This window comes from Phragmites australis, chromosome 17, assembly GCF_958298935.1.
Source record: "Phragmites australis chromosome 17, lpPhrAust1.1, whole genome shotgun sequence".
NCBI classification, from domain to species: domain Eukaryota; kingdom Viridiplantae; phylum Streptophyta; class Magnoliopsida; order Poales; family Poaceae; genus Phragmites; species Phragmites australis.
The window spans coordinates 12,864,652-12,876,434 of NC_084937.1; the positions used below are offsets into that span (position 1 = coordinate 12,864,652).

At 43.5% G+C, this 11,783-nt stretch overlaps 2 protein-coding genes across 2 annotated transcripts; one reads left to right on the forward strand and one right to left on the reverse strand.

Moving 5' to 3' along the window:
* Nucleotides 1-338: 338 nt before the first annotated feature.
* LOC133897585 (auxin-responsive protein SAUR36-like) lies at nt 339-1,034 on the reverse strand. The gene has a single exon (XM_062338373.1). The coding sequence runs from the start codon at nt 951-953 to the stop codon at nt 507-509; it is 447 nt and encodes a 148-aa protein (XP_062194357.1). The 5' UTR covers nt 954-1,034; the 3' UTR covers nt 339-506.
* A 1,245-nt stretch (nt 1,035-2,279) lies between these two features.
* On the forward strand, nt 2,280-2,786 carry LOC133897656 (auxin-responsive protein SAUR36-like). Its single transcript, XM_062338453.1, has one exon. It carries the CDS (start codon nt 2,352-2,354, stop codon nt 2,784-2,786), a length of 435 nt encoding a protein of 144 aa, XP_062194437.1. The 5' UTR covers nt 2,280-2,351.
* The last annotated feature ends 8,997 nt before the right edge of the window (nt 2,787-11,783 follow it).

The window sequence follows — 11,783 nt, forward strand, 5'->3', positions numbered from 1 at the left end:
TGTAGCTTCAACAAAGCATTGCAAACTCAAACCAGAGCTCTCCAGATCCAACCAGAAAGAGAAAGGAAAGAACTGACCATGATCAGTGCTAAGAGGATCAGCTTCTTGGCAGCACTTGGGAGGAAGAGGCTCAATTGGGGAACGGCAAAGGAAGCCGATGGCGATGAGTGCTGCGCCTCTTAGGCGGGCAAGGGCCACTGCGTGGTGTACTCTTTAGCTTTACACATTTTTGAAACCGGTTTTAGTTTATGGTGCATTGCCTTGACGGCTTTATTCCTCCAACACCAGAGCTGTATCAACAAAGACACTGTAATCGGTTCTTAAAACACAGCCCAGTTTTTTAGATCAGAGTTCAAACAACATGCAGTTATCCATGTCCCATTTCTTTGCACTTGAACAATCATCTTCAGAGTTCTATTTCCCATCTCCCACAAGTAACTATTTACAGTTTTACATCATGCAAGAAAGGGAACGAGCCAAACAGGAAAACAATTGCTGGCTAATCTTTAGAAGCTAGAAACAGCAATTTGCTGGCTAACTCCCATGGATTTCGCCAAGCCAGTTCCATAGTAGCAAGGCCTCGCCATGGAGCTCAGGAATGCCATTTCCACCTCTTCAGAGGCCTCTCTCCTAAGAAAACACATGACGTACTCCATCGTCGTGGCATCACAGGGCAGCGTGATCCTGCCATCGTCGCCTGCGAAACCAAATTCCTCCTGCGACATCCGCATTAGCTCGCAGAAGACAGCCGTGCCAAGGTACACAATTTTGACTTCGAACCGCCTGCCGTCAGCTGAGTACACGATGCAGTGACCCTTGCCGGCCACCGACGACATGCTGCACGATGATTCTTCAGTTTCTTTCGCTGGGGTTGGCATGATCCTCTTCCTCGCAAGGGCGGCCATTCGTTGCCACTTCCTTGCCATTTGAGCGAGTCTCTTGGCGCTGATCATGGCTGCCTCGGTGTCCTCCTTTCTTGTCTGAAAGAAGTTCAGAGAAGCTCAGCTATTATCAGGTGGTATTCAGCTAGGTGTAAGCTTGGCTTGCTGATGGACTGCTGGTGCTGAGATGATTGATTTATAGGCGAGGGAGAAACAGAAGCATGCTGTTCAAGTGCAGCTATCAACTCAGGCTGGCAAGAGACAAGCCATGAGCTCAGAACATGCAATGTTGCATGAAAAAGCAGTGTGATTTTGATTGGATTTCTCCAGGACCATCTGTTTGGCACTTGTTGGAGCCAGTAATAGCAGCGTTTGGGTGCTCGGATATCACAGTAGTGCTAAGAGGGATGCATCATAGCATGAGGACCACATGTAAATTGGGTCCAATGTGTCATGAATAGGACCAGTTCTGCCTGTGATTGAGATACGTAGTCTGACAGTTGTTCATGCCCATAACACGTAGTATCTGAACTACCAGATTAAACTTGTTCGGCAGTGCTTGTTATAAAATCTGAAGGAGAACAGCTGAACTCTAATCATTTAACATTGAAATACACCTATACTTATGTATCCAATGCAAGGAATACATCATTGAAAATGAACCAGTACCGTGATGTATGAAATATGCTACTGCAAATGAGGCCATATATGTTACATGCATCGATCATTAGTTCTGTGTAAAGGACCGGACCTTCTGAAACGATTCAAGAAAGAGAACTCATACTGAAACACGTGCAGATTTCCTATCCGTAGATATCACCCTACTTTGGAAATTTGCATGCATGACCCTTCCGTACAAAAGACACATGTCGAAGTGGAACACACAAGCATAGGAAATACCACTGAAACATGTGTACTCCAATTGGTTGCAATCTCTCAGTCAGTGGCGTTACACTGCAAAGTACTATAGCATTACCAAAATAGGGTCCTCAAAGTCATCTTTAGATGATAGCTACCAGATGAACCTAAGTTTCCAATCTCTCACAGTCTCGACCGTGGACGCCAAACCAAAAAGAATACCACCATGAAAGGCAACTGCTCTGCCAACATCTGATTGCACTGCTACCTGAATTAGTTTGGCCCTCATAATTCACGTTGGCCTCAATTAACTTCCCCACTAAACCGCTCAGCATGGCTGCACAGGTGGTGTCCAATCCAAGCACCGAAAGCGCACCATGACTGGCTTCGACAAGGGCCAAACACTTGGCCCCCATCAGAATCAATCAGAAATGGTTTTGTCCCTTGCCGATCATCTCGCTTGAGTGGACGCCAAGCTAACTTCAGCTATATATTCAAGGTCAAGAGGCCTCCAAGCACCATCACTTGCAGCTTCACAAACAAAGCATTGCAAACTCAACTGAGAGCTCTCCAGTTTCCAGCAAGAGAGAAAAAAGAAAGAAAGAACCAACCATGATCAGCGCCAAGAGGATTGCTCAACTGGCCAAGAAATGGCAGAGGATGGCAGCTTTCGGGAGGAAGCGGCTCATTTGGGAAACTGCAAAGGAAGCCGATGAGTGCTGCGCTTCTGTTGCAGGCAATGGGCACTGTGTGATGTACACGGCCGATGGAAGGCGGTTTGAGGTGCCATTGGCGTACCTCGGCACTACGGTCTTCTTGGAGCTCCTGTGGATGTCCCATGAGGAGTTTGGCTTCGCGAGCGACGGGCGGATCAGACTTCCTTGTGATGCCACAGTCATAGAGTACGCCATGTGCCTGCTCCGGAGAAGTGCCTCTGTAGTGGTGGAGAAGGCATTCCTGAACGCTATGGCAATGCCATGCCACTATGCAAGATCTGTGGCACCATCTGTAGGAGTTAGTCAGCAGGTTGCTGTTTGCAGCTCCTAAGTGTGTGCAAAGTATATCGGTATCGGTTGTAGGAAAAAGAAAACTGCGCTGCAGAGCCCTTTGATCTGCGAGCAATCAAGGAAGATGGTAAAGTAGCAAGTTAGAGCAATTATTCTTGTTCTCTGTAAATATGATTAATCACATTTTAGGACTTACATTACGAGGCAACAAGTTTCTTCTTCAAAATCTTGTGACTTGAGATCCAAAAGTTAACTGCATGCGCACATCGCATCAACTGCCATTCCCATTCCGTCCAAACCAAGCAATGCCATTGACCAGGTGAAATCACAAAAGGGCAAGAGAGTTAAGCTTTGGAGAAAGGACACTAGCACAGTGCATGGTGTTTAAGCAAAGATGATATTGTAGAGCTCAAACCTGCAAAATTGCAAATGTTCAAGAAAGTATGTCTGTGACAGCCTAAGCCCAAGACTTAATGCTTTGCAGATTTGTTTATTGCAAGCAAGTGATGATCTGTAAATCCAACACCCAGGCATCAAACCAATCTTGCATGACAGTTTACATTACTATAGGACCGAGAATGACAGCTAGAGGGGAGATAAATAAGCGTCTCACCAAATTTTTGGATGGTCTTTTCCTATTTTCTTACCCAATGCACATCAAAACAAATAGCGGAAACAAAAAATCTATAGAAACAAGAGAAAATCATAATTATCATGAAAAGACCATGGCTCTACTAAATGGATCTGAACACTAGATTCCATGAGAAACCAATTCAAGTGTCATCGCTCACAAACTCTTGCAACTTGATTGAAAAATGTTAAACATAATTAATCCTTAATTAAGAAGATCATTAACCTTAAAACAAACACCATCTTAAGCGGAAGCGCATAGACGTGTACCTGCATTCGGTGACACCATTAGAGGTTGACGGTGAGGTCGGAGAGCGTCGGTGTAGATGCAGATGTTGTCAATGGTGATGCCGGCGTGGCCTTCGCTCCGCTGCGGCGCCCTAAGTTGATCGGCAGAGCGTGTGTGGATGTTTGGGATAGAGAAACCTCACAAGATTGTCCCCTGTGAGGTGCCGGCTCCCCCTCATCTATATAGGCGCAGCACGGAATGGGACCACAACCACAGTTGTTTGGTTGCGCCACCGATCACGGTGCTAGGTCAAAATGGGACTCCCCCTTTTGTCGGACGTTAGTTAGGGTTTGTTAGGAGAGGGGGTCCGAGATCATATCCAACATTCTCCCTCTTGATCGTAAGGCTATCATCGTAAGCCCACTCTCAATGAAATAGCACACCAAGGCAAAAGATTACAGCGGCTAATTAAACACCACAGAAACCCATAAACCTATAGTATACCACTCCATCTTGAAATGGAATTTCGTTATTCCTAATTAGAGTTGGTTTGCATTATGATCCTCTTATCCAGAATCATAGGCTTTCCAGTAACCCCATACCGGTAACATGATCATAAAAAATATGAGGTGGTAAGCCTTTAGTAAGCGGATCCGCAAGCATTGACTTAGTACTTATATGGTTGACACTTATTGTTTGATCCTGGATTCTATCTTTCACAATATGATACTTAATGTTGATGTGTTTGGCAGCACCACTCGACTTGTTGTTACTCGTATACAAAACTACAGGTTGATTATCGTAGTATAATATAAATGGCTTTGAAATACTGTCGACCACTTTTAATCCTGGGATAAAGTTCTTTAGCCATATAGCCTGCCTGGTAGCCTCATAACATACCACAAACTCAGCTTACATCGTTGATGATGCCGTAAGTGTCTGTTTGGAGCTTTTTTAGGAGATAGCTCCTCCAGTGAGGGTGAAGATATAACCTGACGTGAATTTCTTAGTATCCACACACCTTGCAAAGTCTGCATCCGAATAACCAACGACTTCAAGGTTATCGGATTCTCTAAATATGAGCATGTAGTTTTTAGTGCCTTGCAAATAGCGAAGGACTTTCTTAACGGCTTTCCAGTGGTCCGGTCCTGGATTTGACTGATATCTGCCAAGCATCCCGGTCACAAAAGCTAAGTCAGGGCGTGTACATACTTGAGCATACATAATGCTTCTGGCAGCTGAAGCATAAAGAACTGACTTCATTTGATCAATTTCATATTGGTTCCTTGGACATTGAAATGTCCCAAACTTATCGCCCTTAACTATAGGAGCAAGCATAGCAGAGCATTTATGCATATTGATTTCTTCAGCACTCTGTCAATGTATGCCTTTTGAGACAAACCTAATACTCCTCTAGACTGATCTCGATGAATTTCAATGTCAAGAACGTAAGAGGCTTCACCGAGATCCTTCATATAGAAATTAGAGGAAAGAAAACTCTTGGTCTCAAACAACATATCCTTATCACTGCTGGCCAATAAGATATCATTCACATAAAGAACTAAGATGATGAATTTCCCCCTTTTAAACTTTACATAAATGCAGTTATCAACTTCATTTTCTTTAAAACTAAAATTTATAATGAATTTATCAAACTTGAGATACCACTGCCTAGATGCTTGCTTTAGACCATAAATTGATTTCTTAAGGTGACATCCTAATCATTCCTTGCCTTTCATGACAAAACCTTTCGGTTGAGCCATGTAAACATTTTCTTCCAAGTCACCATTAAGGAATGCTGTCTTTACATCCATCTGATGCAGTTGTAAATAATAATGTGCTACAAGCACCATAATTATTCTGAAGGAATCTTTACTTGATACAGGAGAGAAGGTTTCATTATAATCGATCCCTTCTCTTTGCGAGAAGCCTTTAGCTACGAGCCTTGCTTTAAACCTTTCGATGTTCCCCTTAGAGTCACATTTGGTTTTGTAGACCCATTTCCAGCTTACTATTTTGGCTCAATCAGGGATTTCTACTAGGTCTCATACATCATTATTGCTCATAGACTTTAATTCATCCTTCATGGCATTAAGCCACTTAGGTGAATGCTCACTCATCATGGCCTCTTTATATTAGTTGGGATCTTCTGCCTTCCCTATGTCATTAACATCATCATTCATGTAAACAACGTAGTCGTTTGAGATGGCAAGTCTCCTGTCACGCTGTGATCTCCTGATCGGTACATTAGGCACTGCAGGGGGTTGTTGAGGCTCATCGTTAGATGTATCATTAGGAATTTCAAAGACCTCAACGGGGGGTGCATTGACGTTAGTTTCTACTGAAGGTGCAACCACTTGGGGCACAAGGATGTAAGGCTCTTGGATCAGCGGTGTAGGAACATAAACCCACTTTTCCTCGAAATCAACTTCCCTAGGCTCCAGATCCCCGTTCTCAAGAAACATAGCAAGTCTTGTTTCTACAAACTTAGTGATCCTATCTGGACATTAAAAGCGATACCCCTTCGATCTTTCAGGATACCCGATAAAGTGACAAATAACTGTCTTAGGATCTAATTTCCCAATATGTGGATTAAAGACTTTAGCTTCAGCTGCACAGCCCCACACGTATAAATACTTTAAAGAGGGTTTTCTCCCAGTCCATAATCCATAAGGTGTTTTTAGAACTGATTTACTGGGAACCCGATTAAGAATGTGCACGACTGTCTTAAGTGCCTCTATCCACAGTCCAACTGGTAAACTAGAATAGCTGAGCATACTTTGCACCATGTCCATAAGCGTGCAGTTGCGTCTTTTAGCTACCCCATTATGCTAAGGTTCACCAGGTAAAGAAAATTGGGCTACTATGCCATTTTTCTGAAGGAATGGCAAATGGACTAGGGATTTGCCCGTATGGGGCATGTCTCCCATAATACTCTCCCCGACGATCCGATCTCACTACTTTAATCTTTAGGTTATGCTGATTTTCTATCTCAGCCTTAAATATCTTGAATTTATCAAGAGACTCAGATCGATCTTTAATGGGGTAGATATAACCGTAATGGGAGAAATCATCAGTGAAGGTAATGAAAGAATCAAAACCGTCAACTGATGTCACAGGAAAAGGACCGCAGATGTCCGTGTGAATTAATTCTAACAATCTTGTGCTCCGAGTGGCTCCTTTCTTTATTTGCTTAATGTATTTTCCTTTAATGCAATCTATGCAGTGGTCAGAGTCAGAGAAGTCTAAGGGTTGAAGAATCTCTTTCTTAATGAGACGCTCCATTCTCCCCCTCGAAATGTGGCCTAGACGACAATGCCACAGTTTCGAAGAAGTCTCATTAATTGTACTCCTCTTTCTCTTATGGCTTACATCATAGACATTCATCGATATAGAGGATTCATTAAAAGAAAGCATATAAAGTTTGTCTTGTCGGATGGAAAGACCAATAACATATGAATTAAATTTAAGAATGCACTTATTGTCTCCAAAATTACAATGAAAACAATCATCATCTAACATCAAAACTGAAATGAGATTCCTCCTCATGGAAGGAACATAAACTACATTATTCAGTCTAAGAGTGAAGCCGCTGTCAAGAACTAATGGAAGGGATTCGACAGCTTGAACTTCAACTTCCTTCCCATTGGCCACTCTAAGACTTCGCTCCCCCTTTCCTATTGTTCTCTGGGTAAGGAATCCCTGTAAGGAGTTGGTAACGTGCACAGTGGCACCTGAATCAATCCACCATGAATTAAGGAAAAGTTAGCATAAAGAGACTAATCAATGAATGTTATTAAATTATACCCTTCTTTGCGAGCCACTTCAGGAAACCAACACAGTCCTTTTGATAATGGTCCTTCTTGTGGCAGAAGTGGCATCCATCATCCTTAGATTCCTGAGAGGTAGAAGCAGAAGGAGCAGGTGCCTTGGGCGCTCTCTATGCTGCCTTGTCGTGCTTAGCGACGAAATGCAACTTCTTCTTAGACTTGAAATCCCCTTGGAATTTTCTTTTATTGTTGGGGCTGCTAACTTGATTCACAAAGTCTTTCTTCTCAGCCCTCACTCTCTCTTCCTCTTGGACACACATCGTAATCAAGTCGCTCATGCTCCACTTCTCCTTCTGAGTGTTGTAATTTATCTTAAAAGGAGTAAACTCAGGAGGGAGAGAGGTCATAATAAAGTGGACAAGAAAACCCTCAATGATTTTCATGTCCATGCCCTTGAGTTTGGCAACCATGTCTGTCATCATCATGATGTGTTCTCTTATGCCACCGGACCCATAATTATACTTAGTGTTAAGGAGTTTCTGTATGAGTGTACTGGCATAAACCTTGGAGGTGCCTTTGAATTGCTCCTCCATAGATGCAAAGTATGTCTTAAGCCTTTTCTGAGTTTGGAATTGCTCCCCTAATAGCATTTGATATCAAGTTCCTCAGCATCATAAGTGACATGCGGTTGGAACGCTCTCACTTATCAGAAACTGCATCATAAGTTTTCTTTAATTCATAATAATTTTCCACGCCAATGGCGGGAGCAGTGGGAGCGTCAACCCTGAGTGCATAGTCAAGGTCCAAAACACCCAGAACAACAGTCACCTTAGCTTTTCAAGCGGGAAAATTATTGCCCTTAAGTTGCTCTATGCCGTCAATTGTGGCGGTAATAGAGGAAGCGTTAAGAGCTAGAGAGTAAAAAATTGAGACAGATTAGAAATTTATCATATAGAAATAATTTGCATGAAAATAACCCTACATTGGTTTGATTAAAATCATGCAAAAATAAAACTCCAATCCACATCACCGTTGGGCAGGAAACGGAAAAGAATTTGAACTATCACATAAAATGGCGCATAGTCACAGTCAACTTTGGTCATAAAATAATCATGAACCCACATAAAATTAAGCGTAAAATTCTCCAGAAAATCTTCTGGTTGGTTCCAATTTTGTCCCGAGAATTAATCGTAATTTTGTGCACTAATTATTATTAATTTTGGGCCATAATCCAGTGCATAAAATAATAAAATCATTAGATTACCACTGGAAATTCTGAAGAATGAAAAAGCCATAGACTTAAAAGAAATTGGCCCAACTGGCCTATTAAGCCGTTCGGCCCACGAGCGTGCATCTGGCCCATAGCGCGGCGCAGGCCCAGCTATTTCACGTAGCCCAGAAGAAAATGCCGGCCCAGAAGAAAGCGCCGGCCCAGAAGAAAGCGCTGACCCTCGTCCTTACGCTCGTGCCGGCCCAGCTAAGGGCGCAGCCCAGCAACGCGAGTGGCCTAGAGGAAAATGCTGGCTAGCTCGACTGACGCCCACCACTGTATCTTCACCGTCCGTCTTAATCCAGCGGCTCTCCGATGATTTCGGCCAAACAAAACCGTTCTCCGGAGCCGGTCGCCCTAACCCTAGCTCATCCCTCATCGATCCCTCCAAAAAACGCTGCCGCAACGAGTGAGAGGCGGCAACCGCCATAAGAGAACAGGGTGCCGGAGCTCGATCATCGGAGCTCGATCGGCGGAGCTCGATCGGGCGAGAGGGCAAGAAGGCGTCGCCATCTGTCAGCCCGACGGAGCTATGAAGGCGACGTGCACACGCCTGTAGCGGAGGCGAGGAGGGCCGGATGATCCGTACATGCAAGAGGAGGGGAGATCCCGGAGAAGAAACACTCCGACGGGCATGACAGTGATAAAACATGCCAGCCGTAAGACCTCCGCCCCCTTTCTTGCTTGCCCTAGGGTTCTGAAATGGGGGCTTAGGGTTTTTGTGATTGGGAGAAAAAGGGGTGTTCGGATTGGGGAATTTTAGGAAAAAAAATTAGGGTTTGCTTTAGGGTTCTTCAGGTTTCCCCAAATTCCCCTCCTTCTTAATGCTAATCGAGGTCCAAAAAGGCCTAAAGTCCTTAATCTGAGCCAATTAGCACACAAGAACACACATATGTGCATAAAGAACATCTAATACACGCCTCAAAAACCCTAATACATGAACATGTGGGTCTAATCCGATGCTAATTGGGGCTAATTCACATCAATTAAGCCATAAACAGAAGCAATTATGGCCTAAACATGCTTAATTGACAACAACAGTACTAAAACTTGATCAAATTGGGCCTAATTAACATTAGCCGAACCTAATTCACATGAATTAACCTTAAACATGATCATGAATGACTAATTGATCATCAATAGATATCACTTGAACATGAACTTAAACTAATTGGGTCTGATTAGGGTTAATGGCCGCTCTGGTACCATTATTAAACATAATTAAGCCTTAATTAAGAAGATCATTAACCCTAAAACAAACATCATCTTAAGCGGAAGCGCATAGTCATGTACATGCATTCAGTGACGCCATTAGAGGTTGACAGTGAGGTCGGAGAGCGTCGGTGTAGATGCAGATGTTGTCAATGGCGACGCCGGCGGCGGCCTTCACTCTGCTGCGGCGCCCTAAGTTGATCAGCAGAGTGTGCGGATGTTTGGGAGAGAGAAACCTCACAAGATTTTCCCCTGTGAGGTGCCGGTTCCCCCTCATCTATATAGGCACAGCACGGAATGGGACCGCAACCACAGTTGGTTGGTTGTGCCACCGATCATGACGCTAGGTCAAAATGGGACTCCCCCTTTTGTCGGACGTCAGTTAAGGTTTGTTAGGAGAGGGGGCCCGAGATCATATCCAACAAAAATCACTTATATCTAAAGAAAAGTGAACCAAATGAAGAAATTCTAAAAGTTGATAAATCTAGAGGATGGGGATGGTTCAAGACCAACTCATATGTGATTTTTAACCCTCTAGCAACAAGAAGAACAACTTCAACAAGGTGAAAAATTTCCGCTTTCAAACAAAAACAAAAATTGCAATGAAAACTAAGAAACTTGCAACCAAGCAAGTGAGCAATAGAGAAAAACTAGAAGAAGATGAACACAAGCATAGAAGAAAACATAAACTTCATTACTTCCAAAGGACAACCCTATTTTCGACAGATTACAAAGTATTTTGCATACAAAAGGCTCTCACATAATACATAAGCTAAGCATTCCTCTCACCCTTCTAAAACCCTAGCTCACAACTCTGAAAAGGCTGGCTCAAAGGGCTCAACCAGCCCTTGCCTTCTATTTATAGCCTGTTCCTTGACCCATAAGTTTCCTAGATTGTTCCCAAAATGCTCCTCTATTCCAATACAGTCCTACCTACCACTGAGGATATTTTCATCCATATTTTTTCTCATCCATCAGATGGCCATGATGCCTTCATGACTTAGCTTTGTGTCGACGCAAGCTTCACAATATTGTCACGTGCACTCCTCCTTCCCACGGGTTTGAGGCCAAATCGTGAAACCGCCTCGCATACTTCTCAAAGCGTGACTCAACACCACTTGCTTATACCTTAAGCAAGCCTCACGATGTTGATACGTATACTCCGTCTTGTGATCTCGACACCCGGCAAGTCTCTCATACTCCCGATTCCTCGGGCCACCTTGTCACTTGCGTCGGCGTCCCTATTGCTTCACTTTGTCAACACGCAGTCTTCATCTACCTTCTCATGCCTTGCTTGCCCTCTATGTATATAGCTAGGATCACCCTTGACTTTTCTTGACCTTCTTGATCGTTTGGCACCAAGCACCCCGCTTAGCCCCGATCATCCTGCCATCGACCATCAAGTTGCGTCCATAAACTACACATTACAAGATAAGCAAAACACGTATCTCCAACTCCATTATAGATTAGTCAAAATCAAAATCCTTAGTCAAAATGCTCATCTCAGAAAAATTGTGAACGCCCAATGTTCCGGTGTGAATAGCCTCTGATCATCGGACCATTCAGTGTGTGCAGTATTTCCTCCACTGAAAATCTCCTGAAAAATCTTCTGTTGAAGCCTCCAGTGTGTACAAAGCCCATCACTGGATCATCTAGTGACTACTATTGCACCATACACCCTATTTTGTAACATCTATGGAACAAATGCTCCGATGAAGCATCCAGTGTGAACATCTTCAAACACCGGACCATCTGGTGTATAGTATAGCTCCAGACACTCCATTTTGTACAACTCGTGGAAAATAGTTCGGTGTGCATCTTGCTTGAATACTGGACTATCTGGTAAACACATCAGTTTTTGCCTCTGAACTAAAATACTCCAGCGTGAACTTTTCTGAACACCGAACCATCCGGTGTGGTTAACTC